We start from the raw sequence: 22,907 nt of genomic DNA, 5'->3' as shown, positions 1-22,907 counted from the left end.
GGCTGCTTCCCACTAGCTATCTATTTTACGTTTGGTAGTGTATATATGTCCATGCCACTCTCTCGCTTTGTCACAGCTTACCCTTCCCCCTCCCCATATCCTCAAGTCCATTCTCTAGTAGGTCTGTGTCTTTATTCCTGTCTTACCCTTAGGTTCTTCATGACATTTTTTTTTCCTAAATTCCATATATATGTGTTAGCATACGGTATTTGTCTTTCTCCTTCTGACTTACTTCACTCTGTATGACAGACTCTAGGTCCATCCACCTCATTACAAATAGCTCAATTTCGTTTTTTTTATGGCTGAGTAATATTCCATTGTATATATGTGCCATTCTACCTTACTTTATTTTATTTTCTTTTATCCTCTTTCTTTCTTTCTTTCTACTTTTTCTCCCTTTTATTCTGAGCCACGTGGATGAAAGGCTCTTGGTGCTGCAGCCAGGAGTCAGTGCTGTGCCTCTGAGGTGGGAGAGCCAACTTCAGGACACTGGTCCACAAGAGACCTCCCAGCTGCACGTAATATCAAACGGTGAAAATCTCGCAGAGATCTCCATCTCAACACCATCACCCAGCTTCACTCAACGACCAGCAAGCTACAGTGCTGGACACCCTATGCCAAACCACTAGCAAGACAGGAACACAACCCCACCCATTAACAGAGAGGCTGCCTAAAATCATAATAAGTCCACAGACACCCCAAAACACACCACCAGACATGGACCTGCCCACCAGAAAGATAAGATCCAGCCTCATCCACCACAACACAGGCACTAGTCCCCTCCACCAGGAAGCCTACACAACACACTGAACCAACCTTAGCCACTGGTGACAGACACCAAAAACAACAGGAACTACGAACCTGCAGCCTGCGAAAACGAGACCCCAAGCACAGTAAGATAAGCAAAATGAGAAGACAGAAAAAGACACAGCAGATGAAGGATTAAGATAAAAACCCACCAGACCTAACAAATGAAGAGGAAATAGGCAGTCTACCTGAAAAAGAATTCAGAATAATGATAGTAAACATGATCCAAAATCTTGGAAATAGAATAGAGGAAATGCAAGAAACATTTCACAAGGACCTAGAAGAACTAAAGATGAAACAAGCAACGATGAACAGCACAATAAATTAAATTAAAAATACTCTAGAAGGGATCAGTAGCAGAATATCTCTGAGGCAGAAGAACGGATAAGTGACCTGGAAGATAAAATAGTGGAAATAACTACTGCAGAGCAGAATAAAGAAAAAAGAATGAAAAGAACTGAGGACAGTCTCAGAGACCTCTGGGACAACATTAAACGCATCAACATTCGAATTATAGGGGTTCCAGAAGAAGAAAAGAAACTTTGGTTTGTTCAGAGCATAGAAAACAACCCCCAGAACATACAGTTAGGTAGCCATGAGTTGAATCTTTGTAGGGTAGCTCAGGCCCCTCAGAACTGCCTCAGTACCTGGGGTGGGCAGGCACTGCTGGGAACAAGAACCTCGGGAAGCCAAAGGGCCTCTTTCCAAAGATAATTCTAGAGGCCAGGGGGCTCCAGCAGCCCACAGCCAAAAGGGACTTGCACTCACCCCAGACGTTCACCCAGTTCCTGGAAAATATGTAACATCACAGGTTTGTCTTGGGAAAAGGGTTTTCCTCAATATAACAAGAGTCGTAGGTGTTTGGCTAAAGAAAAACTGATATGGAAATCATTTGTGATGAGACTGGGCGTCAGGGCTGAGTCAATAAAGGCTCACTTCAGGGGTGAGAGGAAGCTTGGGCAGGGGAACAGGAGTCAGCCTCCAGCAAGGGCCTTGGTGTCCTTTGCTGCCACCAGCAAGACATTTCCAGAAGGCTTCCCCTGGTTGCAGCATGGTGTTCTCTCCATTCCCCAGCGGGGAGAGCAGACAGCAGGTGGGAGGGGCAGAGGGCTTGGGAGGGGGCGGCAAGCACCTCCTGTATGTCACTTTCTCCCCGGCCGGGTGGGTCGGGGGTGGAGTGGTGGTTCATGCTTGGCCCTGGAAGATTCTTCAAGCCTGGATCAGATCCAGGCTGTGCACATACCTTGGTTAAGAGATAAAGCCCACAGAAGGTGTGCTGGGAGCATAGAAGCCAGAGGCTATCGACCGAGGAGCTGCACAGAGAAGGAGACGGTGAAGCCGAACCTTGTAGATGACAGGCTTTGCAGGAACTGTTGTATCTAGGGAACCACAGTGGGAGTGATACCCACCGGCAGGCAGTGTACAGTATCTTGTACACAGTATGTGCTTGGTGAGTGAATGAATGAAAGTTCCCCTGAGGATGTCCATTTTCAGGGATGCTGAGATTTAAACCAAGATCTCCTAATATTCCTCCCTCTCAATTTAAAATTAGGCAGCAATTCCTTGCAGATCACTATTGTCATCTTGTGGGGCGTGTCTCTCAGCACCCAAACATCCTGACTGTACGAGAAGCTTCTTAAGAAGAAATGCTATCCACGCAGTCTGCTCTGAGCTCTCCTATTACTGAAAGCAGAGCTTAGAGCTTTCTGCAGAGGAACTCCAAGCCACTTTTTCCATAATCAACTACATGCATTAAAGGGAGTGATTTTTTTTTTATTCTCCCCAAGCCAGATTCCATTAAGGAAGCCCCATTTAACGGAAGTCAATTTACCAAAAAGAAAAAAAATTGAGCATAATTGCTTAAATACATTTTATGTTGTACTACGGCAGCAATTTCCTGGGCAAACTTGGAATTCCCCAGGCCCCCCATAGTGAAGTTAATATGGACAGAAAGGTTTGAAGGGGAGAATCTCTCTTTGTGTTTCTCTTCTTTAATTATGATTCTAACAGGGAGCAAAACTAAAGAGGATCCTGGGAGGAGGAGGAGGGAGGGAAAGTAAAGGAACAGGATAGAATTCAGCCTGAACTGTTCCACTGCCTTCCCCGAGTACAGAGGCTCTATCTAGCATGAGTGGGATGGTTTGGGTTTGAATCCCACTTCTGCCACTTAATAGCTGTGTGACCTTGTGCAAGTTTCTTAACCTCTCTGTGCAGCCAGGTGGTGCAAGGGGAAAAGGCATTATAAGCATGCAAAGGCAGAGAAACACTAAAAAGCAGTGTGTGTTCCAGTTCACGTAGGTCTTCTGTTTGACTAGAGAATGGGGGGGGCGGGGTGTCTGTCTGTCTGCAAGTCTGTGTGACGTGCTCAGAGAGGGAAAGCAGGCAAAAGTCAGACCAGGAAGGCTTCACTGGGAAGGTGGCATTTGACCAGAGGCTTTGAGGAAGTGAGAGGGTGAGTCAGGTGGCAGTCTGGGAGAAGACCCAGCCAGGAGGCAGAGAAACTGTCAAGTGCAAAGGCCCCGAGGCAGGAGCGGTCCTGCCCTGTTTTGGGGTGTTTTTTTTTGCGGTACGCAGGCCTCTCACTGCTGTGGCCTCTCCCGTTGTGGAGCACAGGCTCCAGACGTGCAGGCTCAGCGGCCATGGCTCACGGGCCCAGCCGCTCCGTGGCATGTGGGATCCCCCCAGACTGGGGCACGAACCCGTGTCCCCTGCATCGGCAGGTGGACTCTCAACCACTGCGCCACCAGGGAAGCCCGGTCCTGGCCAGTTTTGAACAGCATGGAGACCCATGTGGCTGGAGCGTAAAGCATAAGTAGAGGAGGAGACAGGAGAGGTGAAGACACACTGGCTTTTTTAATGCCTGTAGACCCTGGTATGGTCTTTGACTCTAAGGATTAGAGCCACTGAATATTTGTTTTTAATTAACTTTATTAAGGTATAATTTACATAAAATAAAATTACCCATTTTATTTTATTTTATTTTATTTATTTATTTTTCTGCATTGGGTCTTGGCTGCTGTGCACGGGCGAGCGGGGGCTACTCTTTGTTGCGGTGCGCGGGCTTATCATTGCGGTGGCTTCTGTTGTTGCAGAGCACGGGCTCTAGGCGTGCAGGGTTCAGTAGTTGTGGCGCACGGGCTTAGTTGCTCCACGGCATGTGGGATCTTCCCAGAGCAGGGCTCGAACCTGTGTCCCCTGCATTGGCAGGTGGATTCCTAACCATTGCACCACCAGGGAAGTCCCTAAAATTACCCATTTTAAATGTACAGTTCTGGGGGCTTTGACAAATGTGTATATGCCATATCACCTCCATCTCATTCAAGTTATAGAACATTTTCATCACCCCAGAAGGTTCCCCTGTACTCCTTCCCAGGCAATCCCCACCTGTACCTCTCACCCCCAGCTTTGGCAACCACTGATGTGCTTTCTCTCACTGTAGATTAGTCTTTTCCAGAGTTTCATATAAAGGGATTCACACAATATATACTCTTTTATCACTCAGCATAATGCTTTTGAGAATCATTCCTGTTGTTGTGTGCATCAGTAGTTTGTTCTTTTTATTGGAGAGTTTTGAGTGAGGCATGATACCATCGCGATGGCAGAGTTTAATGTGATGATTCCAACATTTAAGCCTCCCATTCTCTGATAGATGCCAAGAAAACTCTCAAATGCGCATTCATGTCCAAGGAGGCAGTAGTGCAGAGTACAGATGCACAGCGCCCTGAGTTTAAGCCTTGGGAACGAACAGCCATCATCAGGATTCCTGGGAGCAGGCGACGGTGTGGGAGAAATGGGAGGCAGGGCATGTCCCTTCGGGCTCCTGCAGCCTGTACCATTGGGGGTTAAGGCAGATCCCAGGGCTGGAGGATACCAACTTTCTGACTTCCGGTTACGAGCTTGATCATTACTCTCTTCCTGCTCTTGGGACCCCAGCATCCTCCCCTCATTCCATTTTGCAGTGAACAGCCTTTGGTTCTGAATTATTCAGGTAAATTCTCCCTAGTTCTACTTCCCTTATGTAAATAGCCTCCAGGCTTTGTCACTGAGATAGAATTGAATTTGGCCTGGGGAAGAAAAAACCCACAATACTGTTTGTGGCTCCTTAGAAAACTTAAATGACTCTGCCTGTAATAAAGTATTTTAAATGGGGGCTGGTGAAATACAGTAATTGGTTTCTGTAATAGCTCTTACCATAGCAATATGGGTGATATTCCTGGAGGTTGGTGTATGTCAGCATTTTCATTATAGTAAAAACTCAGTTTTGCAGGATGAGAAGCTCCTTGGTTAGTTCCTTTGTCTAATACGTGTTTATGGAGACCCACCATGCTGGATCTCTTCCTTTCACCCCTCCAGATCATCTCCCCTCCCTTGTCTACCCTGCTCCATACTTAGGAAGACTTAGTTGTGAGACTACATCAGTATGCTCCCTTGCCCTCTGGCTTCCAATTGGGCTAGATCAACAGAAGCTTCAGCAGTAGATTGGAGGAGGGGAGGGGAGGGAGGAGAGTGCGTCTTGCTCCCTCCTTGTGGGATTTTCACAAACTGGCTGTCGTCTCCACTGACTGAGATCTGGGTCCTGCATGGTGGCCCTTTCTATGCAACCCTCTCCTTCAGGGATAACCGTGTCCTCTCCAGGCCTGTGAGTGGAAACCAGACCCCTGTTAACAGCCTCAGGATACTGCCCCATCCCTGGTGGTGAAGAGGCCATTCGTTCAACTGGAATTATTCCCATATGACCGAGCCACCTGTTTGCTGCTGGAATCCTGACACACCTGCTTTGTATCAAGCATTGTGTTAGGTGCTTAGTACGAAGATGAAGAATAAAGATGATGGAGAATAACATAACATAGCAGCTGCCATTTACCAAGAGTTTTCTATTTTCCAGAGACCGTGCTAAAGTCTTTTTTGTGGATTATCTCATTCAATCCGGGCAGCCCTTTGGGAGAGGGATTATTATCTTCATTTTACAGATGAAGTTACAGAGAATTTAAGTAATCTTCATAAGATAACACAGCCGATCCCTCTAGAGTCCCAGCTTCTCCCCTCCCCCACCCACCCACCAGTCTGCACTGCCCTCTTTGAGGCATTATCCTAGGGAGACACACACCTAGATAAATGAATTATAATTTTAATAACATGCTGTGTGGCATCACAGAGGAGGGGGAAGGAAAATTATGTTTATTGAGCTAATATGTGTCAGATACTGGGCTAGGTTCTTTGCCCTTAAGGCATCTCACATATTCCCACAGACTCTCTGGGCCAGTGTTTTTCCTCCATTTTCAGAAATATCAACTAACTGGTCCCAGGTCACACTGGTAGGAAGTGGTGAAGCCTGAATCTGAACCCAAGTCCGTGTGGCTTCAGAGCCAAGGAGAATAGGAAAGGCCTTCCTGGGGACATGGTATCTGAGGGCATCCCGAAGTCGTCTCAAGTGATACGGCTGGTGCAGGAGAGAGGGTTACGCGTGGGTACATTCCAGGCAGAAAAGGCAAAGGCATAGAAAAGGAGAAAGCTTGGAATGCTTCGATGTAAGCAGGGTGTCCAGGCGGGGTAGAAGCGATGGTGCCAAAGGGGATACATCAGGAGATTTGGTCCCTGATTCAGACGCAGGGAGGAGGAGCGGAGAGACACTGGGCATTGGCCCGCTGGAGGCTGTGGGGTTGAGGAGAGAAGGGTGAGGGGCTCCTGGGGTGCAGGACAGCGAGCAGAGCGACGAGGGGCATCCAGGGCTTAGCCTGGGTGTGGCGGAGGGGCCAGCACTGAGCGGAGACCCGTTCAAGCAGGGGACAGTGCGGAAAGTTTGGGAAGCCAGTCTTGCATGGGCACTGGGGAGCCATGGAAGGTTCTTGAGCTCTGAGCAACTCTAGGAGGAAAGATCTGATTGACCTGAAAGCTGGCTCAGGACACAGCTGGTCGAGAGGCTGGGGCAGTGCCTGGCGACGGTTGGGGATATCCTGGTTTCCCACCCACTGAGCCGGACTGGCTGAAAGCAGACAAGGCTAATCTGAGGGCAGAGAGGTGGCCCAGCAGTGGGGGCTGGCATCTTGTGGAGGAGCAGAGACAGGGGCAGGAGCCAGAGGAGACCCAGCGCCTAGTTAGTGACCCCAAAACAGGCTCTCACACCTGGGAAGGGCCGTGCTGCCTGTAGTGGCTGCCTGAGCCCTTTCTCCTGACTCCTTCGCGTCCCTGAGGGGCTGGCTCGGGGTAGCTGAACCTCTGCCCGGGAGTGGGGAGCTGAACCTCTGCTGGAGAGCTGGGCTGGTCCTCTGCTTGGGCCTGCACCTTTGCGGGGAATCTGGATCTCTGCTGGGGGTGGGTATGTGAACATCTGCTGGGGTGACAGGCCTCTGCTAGGAGGGCTGGACCTCTCTCCTGGGCAGCTAGGCCTCTGCTGAAGGTGGAGAAATAGGCCTCTGTTCCAGGCCTGAAGGATCGCCCCCTCCTCTCAGCAACTCAGCAGTGGGAAGAGCCCCTGGGGGAACCAGCTCCAGCGGCCCAGGCTGCAGGCTACTGGTGGGCGGCCGGGCCAGCACGGCCTTCCCTTCTGCCAGGCCTAGAAGGAGGCCCCAGCACACATGGGCAGTGGGGAGACTCCCGGGTGCCCGGTCTCAGGCAGCTGTGGTCCCTGACCCCGTCTTCTTGTCCCCACAGGTTCACCGGAGCCAGCCTCCCAGCCCCCGTCATCAGCAGCAAAAACTGGCTGCGGCTGCACTTCACGTCGGACGGCAACCACCGGCAGCGCGGCTTCAGCGCCCAGTACCAAGGTAGGTGGGGCCGGGCTGCCCTGCTTCCTCGGGGGGCGGCAGAGATGATGCGTGGGGCCATCTTGTCCCTGGACTGGGTCCAGTGTGTCTTCAGGGTACACTTGCCTCTGCTGTCCTGCTCTTATTTGCAGACTCAGAGGTCTGCATATCTGCGTCTCTACATCTGCCATTGTGGTCTGTTGTCCAAGGGAGGACACTTCTCAAATTGTGTAGAATGGTGTACCCTGAGCTGCCCGTCTTCAGGCCAGGAGAATCATACTAGTTTATACCAAGGGCCTCCTGAGAGCCAGGCACTGTGCTAGGCTCTTGGTCGGCGTCATCTCACTTAATCTTCATCATTACCCTGTGAAGTAAATACCATCACCATCCCCATTTGATGGACGAGAGACCTGAGGCCCAGAGAAATTAAGGCAGTTTCCCAAGACCATCTGAACTCCTGCCTTTTGAATCCAGAGCCCACCCTCTTAACCGGCAGAGTTTAGCCTACCCTGGTGTGAAGTGGGAGAGCTGCCCACATTTCATCTCTCGTTCATTTCACGTAGAACACAGACGTTTGACAAACGATAGGCAAAAAAGCTCTAGGGAGCTCCCTAGCTTAGGTGCTCAGATCTGTGAAGAGCTGTCTGGTGGCACGAGATCAGACCAAGAATGGCAGGTGGAAACCACAGGTAAGCAGATTTCTGCTCCAATCGTGAAGAATTTCCTAACCCCGAGAGCCGCCCCTAAAAATGAGGGGGTTGGGGCTTCCCTGGTGGCGCAGTGGTTGAGGGTCCGCCTGCCGATGCAGGGGACACGGGTTCGTGCCCCGGTCCGGGAAGATCCCACATGCCACAGAGCAGCTGGGCCCATGAGCCATGGCCGCTGAGCCTGCGCGTCCGGAGCCTGTGCTCCGCAGCGGGAGAGGCCACAATGGTGAGAGGCCCGCGTACCACAAAAAAAAAAAAAAAGAGTGGGTTGACCCCGAGGCAGGGAGCTCCCCACGCCTAGAGGAGATCCCAAAATCCAATGGATGGCTGGGAGTAGATGACAACATTCCTTTTCAACCTTGAGTTTGTTCAAAGTACACAAAATTTATCCACAGAGATAAACACCAAGGGTTGGCTTCAGAGTTGCTCATTAAGCCATTACTGTCACCAATTACAAACTGAGGTTGGTTCTAATGGATTCAATGTGAACTTGTATTGCACACCTGTTAAGCAGAAGGCCCTATATAAGACCCTGGGGAATAGAGTGGGCTGTGCTGTGAGTGAGAGAGTGTGGTATATTGGTGTGCGTAGGACACAGGCCTGATGGAAGAGTGAGCTGCGATCACCACCTCACCGCCGAGGGTCAGGAGGGAGCACTGACTCCAGTGGAGGAGGTCCTGGCAGCTTGTCCCTCCAAGCCTCACCTCGGAGGCTCTGAGCACACTGCCCGCCCGGGAGGTGGCACCGGCAGAGAGGGGCCCCCCCAAGACCAGGCTTTCAGGCTGGACACTGGGATAAAAGCAGCACTGGGAGTAGAAGCATTACCTTGAAAATCTGAATCTTTTATGAATAGCCTCATTTCCTTAGCCTTGGGTAGCAGGAGTCCCTTGAAATATTTTTTAAAATAAACAGGAGGGGCTTCCCTGGTGGTGCAGTGGTTGAGAGTCCGCCTGCCGATGCAGGGGACACGGGTTCGTGCCCCAGTCCAGAAGGATTCCACATGCCGCAGAGCGGTTGGGCCCGTGAGCCATGGCCGCTGAGCCTGCGCGTCCAGAGCCTGTGCTCCGCAACGGGAGAGGCCACAACAGCGAGAGGCCCGCGTACCGCAAAAAATAAATAAATAAATAAACAGGAAACCAACCTGGTCTGACAAGCCTGGCTCTGAGAACTTTCCTGGATACATTTTTTCTGCCACTGAGGTTGAGCCTTTGTGGGAATGAAGCACCTCTCTGGATCTTTCTGTTGTGTTTTCCAAAATAGGAAAGACGCGATGAATGTTATTGTTTCATCTGATTAAATAGGTGCCAAGTGTTTCTAATATTTCAAGTTTCTGAGGGCCCGTTTGTCATGGTCATAGATGAGGGTTTTCTGCCAGACAACAGACAATGAGGACCCAGGCCAGGCAGTCTCTAGGTCAGGAGCACACATCCATTGCACACCTACTGTGCACCAGGCCCTGTACTAGGCAGTGTATGAGTGTTGCCGCATTCGATCCTCCCCACAGTGCAGTGGCAAATATGTTTTTAATTTCCGTATTTCAGTGGAGGAAGCTGCGGTTCAGAGAGGTTGTGTTACTTGCCCAACACGCACAGATCACACAGCCTATACATGGTGAAGCTCGAATTCATTCGCAGGCCTATGTGAGTTTTTCTGCAAAATCACAAGGCCTTCTCATGGTGCTTTGGGTGCCTCACTTTTCCTATTTGACTGGTATCTTTTAAACTGTGTTTTGTTAATCTCACCCCACCATAAAAAAATACATTTTCCATCCCAACCCAGGACACACATATATATCTGCAGAACTAAAAGGAAAATGTCACCAAGTGGTATCTACCCTTAGTAGGGGTGAGGCACCCTGAAAATTTCTTTTTCAATTTTTAATGTTAGTTGCAACCTCGAAATCAATTTCACAAGTCTGTAGCAGGGAACAACCCACAATCTGAAAAGCTGTTTTAGTTATGAACTTCTCAGAAACAGGCCCTTTCTTATTCTCTCTCTGACTCCCCCCAAGACAGCCCAGAACAGGATTTGCACATTGGTGTGTGCCAGTGTTTCTCTCTGGGTTTCAAGAACTTGGCATTTATTACTTCTTTCAGACCTAACAGCAACTGTGTAAAGCAGGTACTACTATTAGCCCCATTTTACAGATGACGAATGAGAGTTGCAGAGAGGGTAGGTATCTGGCTCAAGGTCTCCTCGATAGAATGTCGGAGTCTGAGTTTGAACCCCAGCCGTGTTCATCTGGATCTGGCATCCTAATATACTGTGGTGTATACTGATTGTGTTAATACATGATTCTCCCCTGTGAACTTTCTCTCGTGTTTTCCAGACTGAGGGTATATAGTGAAAGGGTCTACAATAATCATTTGAAAACTCAATTGGTAACTTTATAATGCAGGGTTTCTCAGCTTCTGCAAAATTGACATCATGGCCTGGATGATCCTCTGTTGTGGGAACCTGCCCCATGCACTGCAGGATGTTTAGCGGCATCCCTGGCCTCTACCCACTAGATGCTAGATGCCAGCAACACACACACACACACACACACACACACACACACACGACAACCAAAAAGTCTCCAGACTTTGCCAAATGTCCCCTGAGTGCAAAATCACCCTCGAATGAGAACCATTGCTCTAAAGGAGTGAAAACTTTGGAACCACTAAAGATCATTCTAAGTTTTGCTACTTGCAAGTTCAGTCCCAAAGAGTAGCAGAGAGAGGTTTCAGTCAGGGGTCTAGTAGGAGACAGGAGCATACTTATTGCATGGCTTTAACTGAAGAAGGTTTAGTGAAGGGTCCAATTACAGAGGTAAAGGTGAGATTAAACGAAACCCCAGAGGGTTTCTTTTTAATGAGATTACCCAGAGAATGAACGACAGAGAGGCCTTTACCACAGTAGAGAAAGGGCCAGGGGAGAGAGGAGCAAGAGCTGGAGCCATTGAAGAGGGGCTGCCTGGCACAACTGAGGAGCCTGACCACTGCCACCCTACAGTGCAGAAGGGGGGCCCAGGAATCTGTCACCAGTGCAGGAAGAGGGACCTGGAAATATCACTGGTGCCGAAGGAGGGGGCCTGGGAATCAGTAACCAGTGCAAGAGGGGGGCCCAGGAGTCAGTAACCAGTGCAGGAGAAGGGGGCCCGGGAATCTGTCACCAGTGCAAGAGGAGGGCGCCTGGGAATCAGTAACCAGTGAGGGAGGGGGGCCCAAGAGTCAGTAACCAGTGCAGGAGGAGGGGGCCCAGGAATCTGTCACCAGTGCAAGAGGAGGGGGCCTGGGAATCAGTAACCAGTGCAGGAGGAGGGGCCCCAGGAATCCGTAACCAGATCTTGCCCTTCTCCCTCCCTCACATCTGCTGTGCCTCCCATCTGCCAACCCAATAGGAAACCAGCAACAAGAGAACAGTCTGCTCTATGCCCTGGAGACTGACCAGTTTGACCAGTGGGCCCCCTTGTTCTGTAGCCGTCCACAGGGGTCCGGCTCTGGGGGCACAGAGCAGCGGGGAGAAGTTTAAAGAATGGTCCTGGGGAGTCATCAGCACGGGATCAGCTTGACCTGCGCTCAGCTTTATGGCATTAGAGTCTCAAGGGATGTAGGGTGCTTCAGAGCCAACAATTACCAACTCCTGATTATATCAATGGATGTTTTGTCCCAGAGAAACAAAAAATAAAATTAAAATAAATAAAATAAAATAAATCTAACTAACCTACAACACAGCACATTCCATTCCTGTCTCAATCCAATCAGAATTTAGGGCTGTTCATAGCCAGACACAATTTTAACCAATACCACATGGTATCAGAGGATCTGAGTTCTAGGCTTGCTTTGCCTGGAGCTGGCTGTCGGAAGGTGGGCAATTGTATTTCATTTAACAAGCGTGTCCCATGTGACACTACCACGTGACAGCACAGAAAGATGAACACAACGAGGCCAGTCTCTGCTCTCAAGGAGAGCAGGTTCGAGAGCGGAACAGACATGAATCTACAACTTCTGTGCCACATGAGAAGAGCTATAGTTGAGGCCTGATGAAGGGTTCTAGGACTGGAGATAAAGAAGCACTTCGTTTTGCTGGACACACTTAAGGAGAGCCAAAAAAGGGCAGTGACTTCAGTGTGAGTCTCAAAAAAGATGCCAGACAGACAGTGGAAAGAAGCATTCCAGGTAGAGCTGAAGCAAGGTAGCGTGAAAGTGCTAAGTCTAAGGAACCACAAATATCTGTGTGTGTCTGGAGCACAGGTCAGCAAACTATAGCCTGCAGGCCAGACCTAGCGCTCTGTCTGTTTTCATATGGTTCTTGAGCTAAAAATGGGTTTTACATGTTTAAATAGTTGGAGGAAAAAAATCAGAAGAAGAATAATATTTCATAGCACATAAAAGTTACATGAAATTCAAATTTCAGTGTCCATAAATAAAGGTTTCTTGGAACTCAGTTACACTCATTCATAGACAGATTGTCTACAACTGCTTCAGTGCTACCAGAGTTGGGTAGTTTGCAATTGAGATGATGGGCCACAGCCTAGTTTATTTACTCACAGACCTTTTACAGAAAACATTTGCCGACCTAGAGCGAAGTCTGCAGTCCACAGCAGTGAGGGGTAGCGGGTCATGAGGCCGGAAAGAGAGGTGGGGGTCTCGTCGTAAAAAGCTGCAGTAAAGCTGGGCTTGGTTCCGTGGTGATGAGAGGTGATCAGAAGTTTTAACAAGAGGGGAGGTGTGATCATGTTTTCATTCTAGAAAAATCTTTGCTCTAGAATGAAACTAGTGGGAGACAGTTAAGAGTTTTGGAGAATGAGAGGATGATGAGGATCCAGAGTTTAGGATAAGGCAGTGGAGAGGGAGAGGGGGAGACAGACCAGAAGAGACCTTTCCATGGCAAACCACCCTGGACTCAGGACTCGTCAGATTTGGGAGTGAGGGGGGAGGGGGAAAGGAGATGAATGAGTCAGGGGTGAACCTTAGGTTTCTAGCTTGAGTAAGTGAGTAAAAAAAAAAAAAAAAAAAAGTACTATTCACCAAGGTAGTCTCTGGCACAGGGAGATGGGGGATGGATTTTGCTTGAGACATTGATTCTGGGATAACAGGGGTTGAGAGACTATCTAATAAGTACTTGGCTATTCTGTCCATCTGTAGCTCAGAGAAGAAAGGTCTAGTCTAGAGATAAAGACGTAAACGGTTCAAGGCAAAGAAAGTAGAGGCTGAGGCCGCCAATCCCCTCTTAGGGCACGAGTCCTCCCCATGTGTGTAATATGGGCCCAAGAGAGTGTGCTTTTAAAGTGGGTTCCTTGGAGGCCAAGGGGTTCTTCCAGCAGCTGTTTTGCTAGGGGCTGAGCAGGTGTGATTTCCACCCCAGCTTCAACCAGAGAATTCTCTCTTTGACCTATCTGCAGCAGGCATTTACCCTAAGCAGATTAAAATAGGTTCCTGTACCTGGCAACCCCAGGACTTGAGGTTCTATAAGGTTCCTTCCGGTTTGGAAGGCCACTGAGGTTGTATAATCAATCCCTCTGTCTCCAGGTGAGGAATATTTCCAGTCCTTCTCAGAGTGTTAATTGCTTTCTTGGTTGTTTTGTTTTTATTTTTTTTAAGCCTAAAGGGAATGACAGTGAGAAGAGCCTTTTTTTAAATGCCCACAGTGGCCAATGATCACAAAGGGTGAGGGGCTTCCCTGGCAGGGAGGATAGCACCCCTCACTATTGCTTTCCTCATCTGTAGAGGGAATAATATTAACCCCACAGGGCTACTGGAAATTAAAGGAGCTCCTGGTAGAACATCGGACATGTGGCAGTCACTCAAAAATGGAAACTTGAAGCTTCCTACCCCATCAGTCACCTTGACCCCCTGTTTGTTATCTGGGAAACCCTTGTGCAGTGACAGCGAGCTGCCCGCTCTGGCTCCTTCTCACACGTGCTCCCTTTGCTGCCACTCTGACCTGATGATCATCCTCTAGTGTCCATCCCTCCCTTCAGCCAGATCCCAGCCTGGCCCCACTGTCCCTTCTCACTGCCTCTCTTGTCAAGTCAACCCTGGTGACCAGGAGACTGGAAGATATTCTGCTTTCTAGAAGTCCTGTGCTGAGTCTCAGTTGTCTGCCAAATAAACTTTCCATTTGAGAACGATTTGCATTTACTGAGATGCTTGAGGCTTTTTACGGTAACAAGCTGAAGCTTCTGTTTTTCACATGAACATGTTGCGTTCTTACTTGTGACTGATCCACAGTCCTGGGCCAGAGCAAAAATGCCTCAGGCATCCCATGGCCCAAGCTCTGACTCATCTGTCCTATTCTTGTTGGCCCTCTGAGCTGCCAGACCCTTACCAGCCTCATTTCCAGGTTTGGGCCTCTGGGGGCCTCAGCACAAGTCTCAGGAGCCCAGGGCCGGCTACCTACAAAGCCAAGCTCCTGAATTCAATCAAGAGGGAGCCTGGACTTCCCTGGCAGTCCAGTGGTTAAGACTTCGCCTTCCAATGCAGGGGGTGTGGGTTCGATCCCTGGTCAGGGAGCTAAGATCCCACATGCCTCATGGCCAAAAAACCAAAACGTAAAACAGAAGCAATATTGTAACAAATTCAATAAAAACTTTTTAAAAAATGGTACACATCAAAAAAAAAAAAAAACTCTTAAAAAAAAAAAAAAGAGTGGGCCTGAACTGAAAAGTGGGCGTGAACACATATGTGATGCCCCTCACCTCACCAGGCTTCACGTGTAACCCCTTCCTTTGGTCAGAAATTAATTCAAAGTACATATTCTGTAACACTGGGTCATTTATCCACTCAGTCATCAAACCCTTATTGGGAACCTTCTATGTGCCTGACTCTGTGTCAGTCCCTGGATGCAGACATAGGAGCTCATGAGGCAAATGGCTAGAAGCAGACCTGCTGTTCCCGTGTAATGAGGGCTTCAGCAGAGGTCCGAATGAAGCCTGGAGAGGGCACTGACTACTCCCTGAGACGTAGACAGAGAGGCAGAGAGGAAGTAACCTCTGAGTGAGGCCTTCCAACAAGAGGTGGCCAAGCAGAAAACAGGAGAAAGGATGTTCCAGGGAGAGAGGAAAGTGTTGCAAAGGCAACTGAAACCAATAACTGATGGCCATAGTGATCCCTTAAACATCCTTCTTCCGGTCGTTTCCTCCAGCTGACTTCTGGGAAGTTGTTCGTGAAGACCGCTGCACAGCCCATTATTAATAGCAAAGCATGTCTCTATTCTTTCTCAAGTTCTTTTCCCATTTAGGTTATTACAGAGTGTTGAGCAGAGTTCCCTGTGCTATACAGTAGGGTTAGGGTTAGGGTTATAACTGAATCAGTGTGCTGTATACCTGAAACTAACACAACATTGTTAATCAACTATATTCCAATATAAAATAAAAGATTTTTTTAATAGCAAAGCACGGTCCTAGGAATTAGAACATGGACCACCCCCTACGCTGCCCCCCATCTACCACGCCAGGGTCCTCCTCTCCTTTAGCAATTCCAGCGGCACAGCGAGTTTTGCTGTGGTTAACCGAAAAACTGCACCAGCATCTCCCAGCAGAGCACTACTTACCACCTGAGTTGGGTTGATGATTCCTTTTGCCACCATATTTTAAAAATTGCGCAGCATGGAGGCTTCCCTGGTGGTGCAGTGGTTGAGAGTCCGCCTGCCGATGCAGGGGACACGGGTTCGTGCCCCGGTCCGGGAAGATCCCACATGCCGCGGAGCGGCTGAGCCCATGAGCCATGGCCGCTGAGCCTGCGCATCCGGAGCCTGTGCTCTGCAATGAGAGAGGCCACAACAGTGAGAGGCCCGCATACCGCAAAAAAAAAAAAAAAAATTGCGCAGCATGGTGCATAAGCAGCCTCAGAGGAAGTCTGCAAAAATTTCTCAACTATCCGTTATCCTTCAACACCTGCATTCTTAGCAATGGTCATTGCCAGAGTTTTGAGTGTTCTTTTAATGATTTCTGTACCAATTTTTTGCTCTTCATTTAGCTGGATCAGTGAGTCCAAGCCTGGAATGCACTGAAGCAAAGCATCCAGGTGACGCTTTTGTCAACAGCAGCTCTTGTGGCATTCAGAGCATCTGGGACTCATCCTCTTCCACGTCGCTTGTCCTAGCAATCTTCAGCAGAGTTACTCCATCTGAAGTTTTGCTAGATGTTCATTTAGTTTTTCTTTTTCATGGTCGCTAACAGTAACATTCTAACTGCTCAGTGATTTCTTAACTATGTTTCTCCATTTCAATATTGTCACCTTTTCCTTGCAAGAATGTGACATCACCTTTGGTCCCAATAACCTCTCCAGTTTTTCCTAGGTCATGAAGCAAAACCTCTTAAAGACTGAGGGTCCAACTCACTTTTCCAAATACCACACCATCAGTAGCATCAGCCTTGTTGGGTTCATTCTGTGACACCAAAACCTGGAGCTTGGGCTCTTATAACCCAAAAGCCAATTTTCATCCTATTCCATTTGAGTGTACTGAGGGCATTTTCAACAATTATAACCAAAGACTTTCACTGGACATTGGCAAGTTCCAGAGTGGATACCAGAAACCATCATTATCCTGGAATCCCCATTTCTGAACTTTTGATGTATTATTCAAGCAGAGAGATATGTAATCTTAGTCAACTTTTGTGCCTTCAGTTCCTAATTCATCATACAGTGTTTTCCTGTCCTCTGTTGTACGCACACTCTTTGAACCTTTGTGGTTACATCAGAAATGATGTTGCTGATTTCTGTCTCCATTTTTAGACATTGTGGCAAATTGAGCAGTCTCTTCGGGGTTTAGCACAGGTTTGGGCTGCTTCCTTAGTTCAGCAGTTATAGCGTCAACACGCAGCCTCGCACCATTCCTGGTTTCCACCAGATTAGCACCTTAGCTAACCGTCTTGAAGCCTTCCATGGCAATCAAGAGTGCCAGTGCAGGAGCAGTGGTGGTACCACTCCAGCCTCTTCATCTGTGTTGGCAGCATCCCGATCAAGTCTGGTGCGATAGTTTTATATTTATCCTTTCAGTCAGTCGACCTGGCAACAGATACCTCATCTTTTGTTACTCTGAGGCATCTTCAGCTCTGTTCTGTAATCACTGTGCTTCCCACTGTTCTTCTCCGTAGTAAAGGCTTCCCCATCTGCTAGAAGGTCTACAGCTTGAAGCATTAGGTCTTAGGCATCTGCACCGAATTTTATGTCTTTGGCATGAATCTCAGTGAGATGAGGAGCCAGTGCGCCAGAACCTGGCTTTGTCCAGCAAAAGACAGTGAGTAATAAAAGCCTTTCTGCAGGGCTGGTGACCAGGCAGCGAGGCAGGTCCTCAATGACAACGGAAGGGCAGAGTGCAGGATGCACACCCAAGTTTGCGAAGTGGCAATCAGATTGCCATTTTTAAAAGATCACTGTCTGCAACATTTTTTAAGATGGGCCAGAGACAGTGAATCGGTGAACCAAAACCAAGCAAAAAGAAGGATGAGTTTAGGGCAGGAATGGCTTAGAACATTGAAAGAAGGATACACACTGGAGAAATTTTCTGAGGCTGAATGAACTGGATTTGGTGTGGATGTGGATGTGGGAGGACATGAAGGGATGGTCCAGCCAGCAGGACAGCCAGGTGGTGGGGAAAGGCGAGTGATCAGGCTGAGAGCAGGGGCTCACTGTTGTGGAGGGAAGTCTGAATCCACTGGGATGAGAAGAAGCCATAGGTTCCGGTTCCATGCACTTCTTGGTTCCCAGAGCCATGGAGGCAGGTTAGGCCTCCCTCTCCTGTCTCCTCCACTAACAGGTCCTTGTCTCCCACTAGCTCCACCCAATAACTGATGCTGCAGATTAGAGAGGCATTTGTATCACCAGATTCTTCCAGCTAAATGTGTACCATGTGTTCCGCTCACCTTTACAACAGTGGGGAAATGTCTTATAATTAACCAGAATATAAAGGATGAATGGAGCAGCCTGGCAGTCTCCTGTAGTCATTATCATTCAGAGGAGATGAGTGTATCTACTAAGATTTCACATGTCAACCAGTTAAAGCCAGCACTTTTCTCTTGGGAGTCCTGACTTTGTTCACATACAGTACAAACACATGTATAAGTATGAATTATATTTGTATGTAAGGGTTTGTAGCCATACATACACAGGGGCGTAAATGTGTTCTTGTGGGTGCACTGGTTGTAGACACAGATGTGCATGCGTGCCTGGATGTGTGGCGTGCATACATGCGCCGGGGGTTTGCATTCAAGTGTAGCCAGGACCCAGGAGCCAGCCCCAGGCTCCACTTTTTGTCCACTGCGCCAGTAGTTACAGAATCTTCTTTAGAGACCAGCGCTTCAGTGTAATACCATAGGTGCTACGCGAGTGGGCGCTCCGTGAATGAATGTTCCAACAAGAACAAATACACCTCAGAAATTCTCCGGGTCCTTGCTGTTTTGCCCTTGCTTTCTGCTTAGGTCTGTTAGCAGTGCGCTGTGGAGACCTAGAGAGAGAAGTGCCCTTGTTCTCTGACCCTTCACACCAGGTCTGCCCTGGTCTGTCCAGCTAGTTCTTCTACGAGCTCATTTCAAGGCTGATTTCCCATGGTGCTCCATCTTCCATGGTCACCCACCACACACTTGGTCAGTCTAAGACAAATTAGCTGTCTGTAATTCCGTGTGCCAGTGCTTCCCTGGGATAGCCAAACTACTGCGACCCCGGTATATGGAGGTGGTTTCTGGACACTAAGATCCTTGGCCATGTGGATGTTGCCAGGTGGGTACCCCCCCAGCCAGGTCGCTTTCTGACCCATTCATCAGTTCTGGGGATAGCATAGGCCAGCTGGGCCTGGACATATGTTTTCTGAGAGGTTGTGTTATTAGTGTGAGTTACCCCTGCCCACAGAGCTGTGGCCCCCGCATTTCCCAAGCTAATGTGGGGACCCACCAACAGCGTGGGTGACACAGCCTCTCAGACCTGGCTCAGAGGGGTAAACGGTCCCAAAGTTTGCATATAAGTTAAGGAGCCCCCTCTAGCTTTTCAGGTTCCTTCTCAACCAGTTCTTCTCATCACCTTAACAAACTCCATCCCGTGGTGAGTAGCAGGGTGCAAAAGAGGAAGAACGGAATTAGTTCCTGCTGGGAGGCATCATGATGTCATCCAGCGACTATTAAGCACTGATGAGTCAGGTTAGACAGTCCTTCGTGGAGAGGACCGAGTAGACAGGATGGACGTAGACATTGGAAGGATTCCCTCTGGGGCCTGGAGATAGGGGAGGGGCAGGAGCCTCTTTCTCGATGCAACCTTGAGAAGAGAGGAAGAGGGCTTCCTCTTAACCACCCCCTCATATCCACCTGCATCTCACAGTCCCCCTTCAGCAGCTACAAGGAAAACCCAAGCAGTGTTTGCCCCTGGGAATGGCATCCACGGGGCACTGACCCCCTTCCCCACCCCCTCCTCCAGTGGACACTAGAACCTGAACAAGGGACTTGGGAAGACTCTGACTCACCTCCTCCTCCTTCGCTGGATGCCCTGAGCCATCTTCCCAGAGCTGCCCTCAGATGGGCTGCCCTGGGTCCTAGAGACCCCTCTCCTGATCCCTGCCCATTGGTGGAGCATCCGGGAGAAGAGCTGGAATTGTTTCGCAGTGCTGGGACCATTCCTGTTCTCTTAGGGATGCTGAATCAGAGGACGTTTTTTCCCCTGCCTCACCGTTATCAGCTAGGCTTGAATAATGCATGTTTCCCTGTGAATACCGTCTGTTTGATAATGGGCCCACGTTAGTGTTCCTTGGAAATTTTCCTGCTGGATACACATGGAGAGTAATGCACATTTATAAAAGGGATTTGAATGCACGTTGGGAAGTGGTGACTCCATGGAAGTAACTGAATTTTGTCAGGCATTCAGCTTAGACAGCAGCTTGCTGGGGGACCAACCTTTGGGGAGCTTTTTGATATAGGCAGAGCAGGGATCAACAGGGGGTGGGGGAATACTCGGAGTTGGTCCCCTTTGCACACCTGATCGCTGTGGGCTTTAGTTCTGGGGTTGACATGTTATCTCAAGTACAGAGTGAATATCTGAGTCTCCAGGGGCTGAGCTGGGGAGGGGGCAGATGCTGAAGAAGGTTGACCATGCCCTTGGGATGACGTTGGGGACAGGTCACAAGAGAAGATGCTGAGGTCCCACCAAGAGCACAGCTGCCTCCTGGCTGTGTGACCTACAATAAATCACTTAAACCATTGTGAATCCCAATTTTATTATCGATCAAGTAGGTATAATAACTACCAATCAAGGTTGTTGAACATATATAAGGACCAAATGAAATGATTATTGAGGACCTGCTATGAACCAGGCGCTATTCTAGGCATTGAGGCCACAGCAATGAACAAAACAGACAAAAATCTCTGTCTTCGTGGAGCTTACGTTGCAATGTAGGATGACAAAAATCACTAAGAAAATTATATATGTGCTAGAAAGTTAGGGATAAAGTGGGTAGGGGTTAGGGAGAGCTGGGGTTGGAGGTGTAGTTTTAAGTGGAGTGGTCAGAGAAGGCCTGCCGTAGGAAGTGGCGTTCTCACAAAGGCTTCAAGGAGAGAAGGGAGTAAGTCATGAAGATATCTGGGAAAGAGCCTTCTAGGGAACTGGCAGGCTGAAGCGGGCATGCCTGGTGTATTGTTGGAATATCAGGGGGGCCCATGTGGCTGCAGAAGAGTGACCGAGGTCGAAGATGGGGTCAGAGAGATTACGGAGAGGGCCAGTTGGTCTGGGCAGGCCCTTTTAAAGACGTTGGCTTTTCCTATAGGAGAGTTGGGTTGCCCCTGAAGAGTTTTGAGGAGAGATGTAATTTGGTCTGACTTGTGTTTTAACAAGATCCTTCTGGATCTCGTGTTGAGAACAGATTAGATGGGGGCAAGTGTGGAAGATGGAAGGCCATGGCAACAAGGGGAGAGGTGTTGGAGATTTGGACCAGAGATGCAGATGTAGAAACTGCATTGGGGATAAATTTGGAAGGGTTTACTGATAGATCGTGTGTGAGTGTGAGAGAAAGAAAGGGGTCAGTGATGCTGATTTAAGTAAAGAACTTGTAAGGCCCTCAGCCTGGGGCTTGACACGTAGGAAGTGCTGGTCACAGTTGTTACCGCTGCTGGTTCTAGTAAGAGTGGGGCTGAGCCACCCGGCAGGGGGTTCTGGGGTTGGACAGATAAACCAAACCATATAACCAGAGACAGGGTGAAGCCCTTGGCCACCAGCAGAATGCTTTGGAGCATAGGGGTGCTCAGACCCAAAGGAGGTTGATGGATTCAGTGGAATAGCCTTTGGAATTGTGGAGTTCTGGCTCTGGGGCCCTTTGTATGCTATTCGGCCAAGTCCTGATGAGCTACGGACTGGACTTAGTGTTGGGATCAAAACCCAGTTCAATCCATCAGACCATCCCCCAGGGACCTCCCGGACTCGGCTGCGCCTGCTCACAATAGGTCAGCTGGTGTGGGCTGGGCTCGGCTAGGATGGTGAGCTCTGCTTCTCATGTTCTCATCCTCCCAGGACCAGCCATGTCTTCTCCCAATGATGGCAGAGATTCAAGTGGGCAAGCCTAATCTGGCAGGCACTTTTCAAGTCTTTGGACATGTCAAGGCCTCCATAATGACCAAACCCAAAGTCAAGGGGTGAGGAAATATACTCCACCTCTTGAACAGGAAGGACTACAGTCACATTTCATTGCAACAGCTGTGGTTACAGCGAGGGTGACAACTTGGGGCCCTAATGCAATGTAACACACCTGGCCAGGGCTGGTTCAGAAATTGGCCAGGACTGGATCGGGAAGGGAGCTGAGCTGCAGAGGGCGGGCTGCGGGGCTTCGCATGTGGACACTCACTACCAGTTTGCAGGGAGATCACCCCAGAGAGCCAGCCTTGATAGCAGCTCTTTCTCCGTGTTTGAGACCCTGTCGCACTTGAACGCTACCCTTAGTATATCCCTGCCCGGAGGGGCTTCTGGCTTTGACCCACCACGGAATGTCCCAAGCTAAAAGAGGGATCATTCTAGAGGGACCCATCCCCAGTCCCATATGACAACTAAGCCTGATTTTCCTTTCACCTCTTCTCTAGTCAAGAAGCAAATTGAGTTGAAGTCTCGCGGCGTGAAGCTGATGCCCAGCAAAGATAACAGCCAGAAGACGTCTGTGTGTAAGTGTCCGCCCGGCCAGGCCTCTCGCTCGAGGCCAGAACTGCTGGCGCTGTGACCGCGGGGAAGCCAGATGATGCTGCGCTGATGTCCCTTCAGCCCGGCTTCCCTCCGCCCGGGTCTGCGTGTGCACACACTAACCTGGTGCCCAGTCAGCAGCCCCGGGGCCTGCCCTTTGTCTTCTCGTGTTCCTCCTCCCATTCCCCTCCTGCCTCTCCTTTCTCCCTCACTTCCCATTCTAACTGCAGTCCAGGGAGTCATTACTGCTACATTTCTTTCTTTATTTTTCCTTTTGAATCACTTCCACCTGCTAAGACAATCCTTTTTCTGGCTCGTCTAGGAGTCAGTAAACTCCAGCTGGGATTTTTGAGGCTTCAAGTCCCTGATTCCAGCTTCCAAGGCAGGATTGGGGGAAGGGGAGAGAGGGGAATGCCTAGAACCTTCCACCAGGGTCCATGGACCTGGCTGGGCAAAAGGTGGACTAGAAGTGGGGGGTGGTCCTGCTTCTTGAGCTGATGGGGCAGTGCCGGGGGCTCCCTGCT

General features: G+C 49.3%; 1 protein-coding gene across 1 annotated transcript in view; it reads left to right on the top strand.

The window, feature by feature from the left end:
• The window catches only part of CSMD2 (CUB and Sushi multiple domains 2), a 659,332-nt gene that overhangs the window by 312,498 nt on the left and 323,927 nt on the right, over positions 1 to 22,907 (top strand). The window contains exons 6-7 of the mRNA XM_082615655.1: positions 7,459 to 7,571; positions 22,290 to 22,367. Coding sequence (XP_082471781.1) covers positions 7,459 to 7,571; positions 22,290 to 22,367 — 191 coding nt within the window. The remainder of the gene's footprint in view (positions 1 to 7,458; positions 7,572 to 22,289; positions 22,368 to 22,907) is intronic.

This window comes from Mesoplodon mirus, assembly GCF_964341445.2.
Source record: "Mesoplodon mirus genome assembly, chromosome: 3".
Lineage (NCBI taxonomy): Eukaryota > Metazoa > Chordata > Mammalia > Artiodactyla > Ziphiidae > Mesoplodon > Mesoplodon mirus.
Note: the sequence above shows the minus strand (reverse complement) of the source record. Positions and strands in the feature narration are given on the sequence as shown.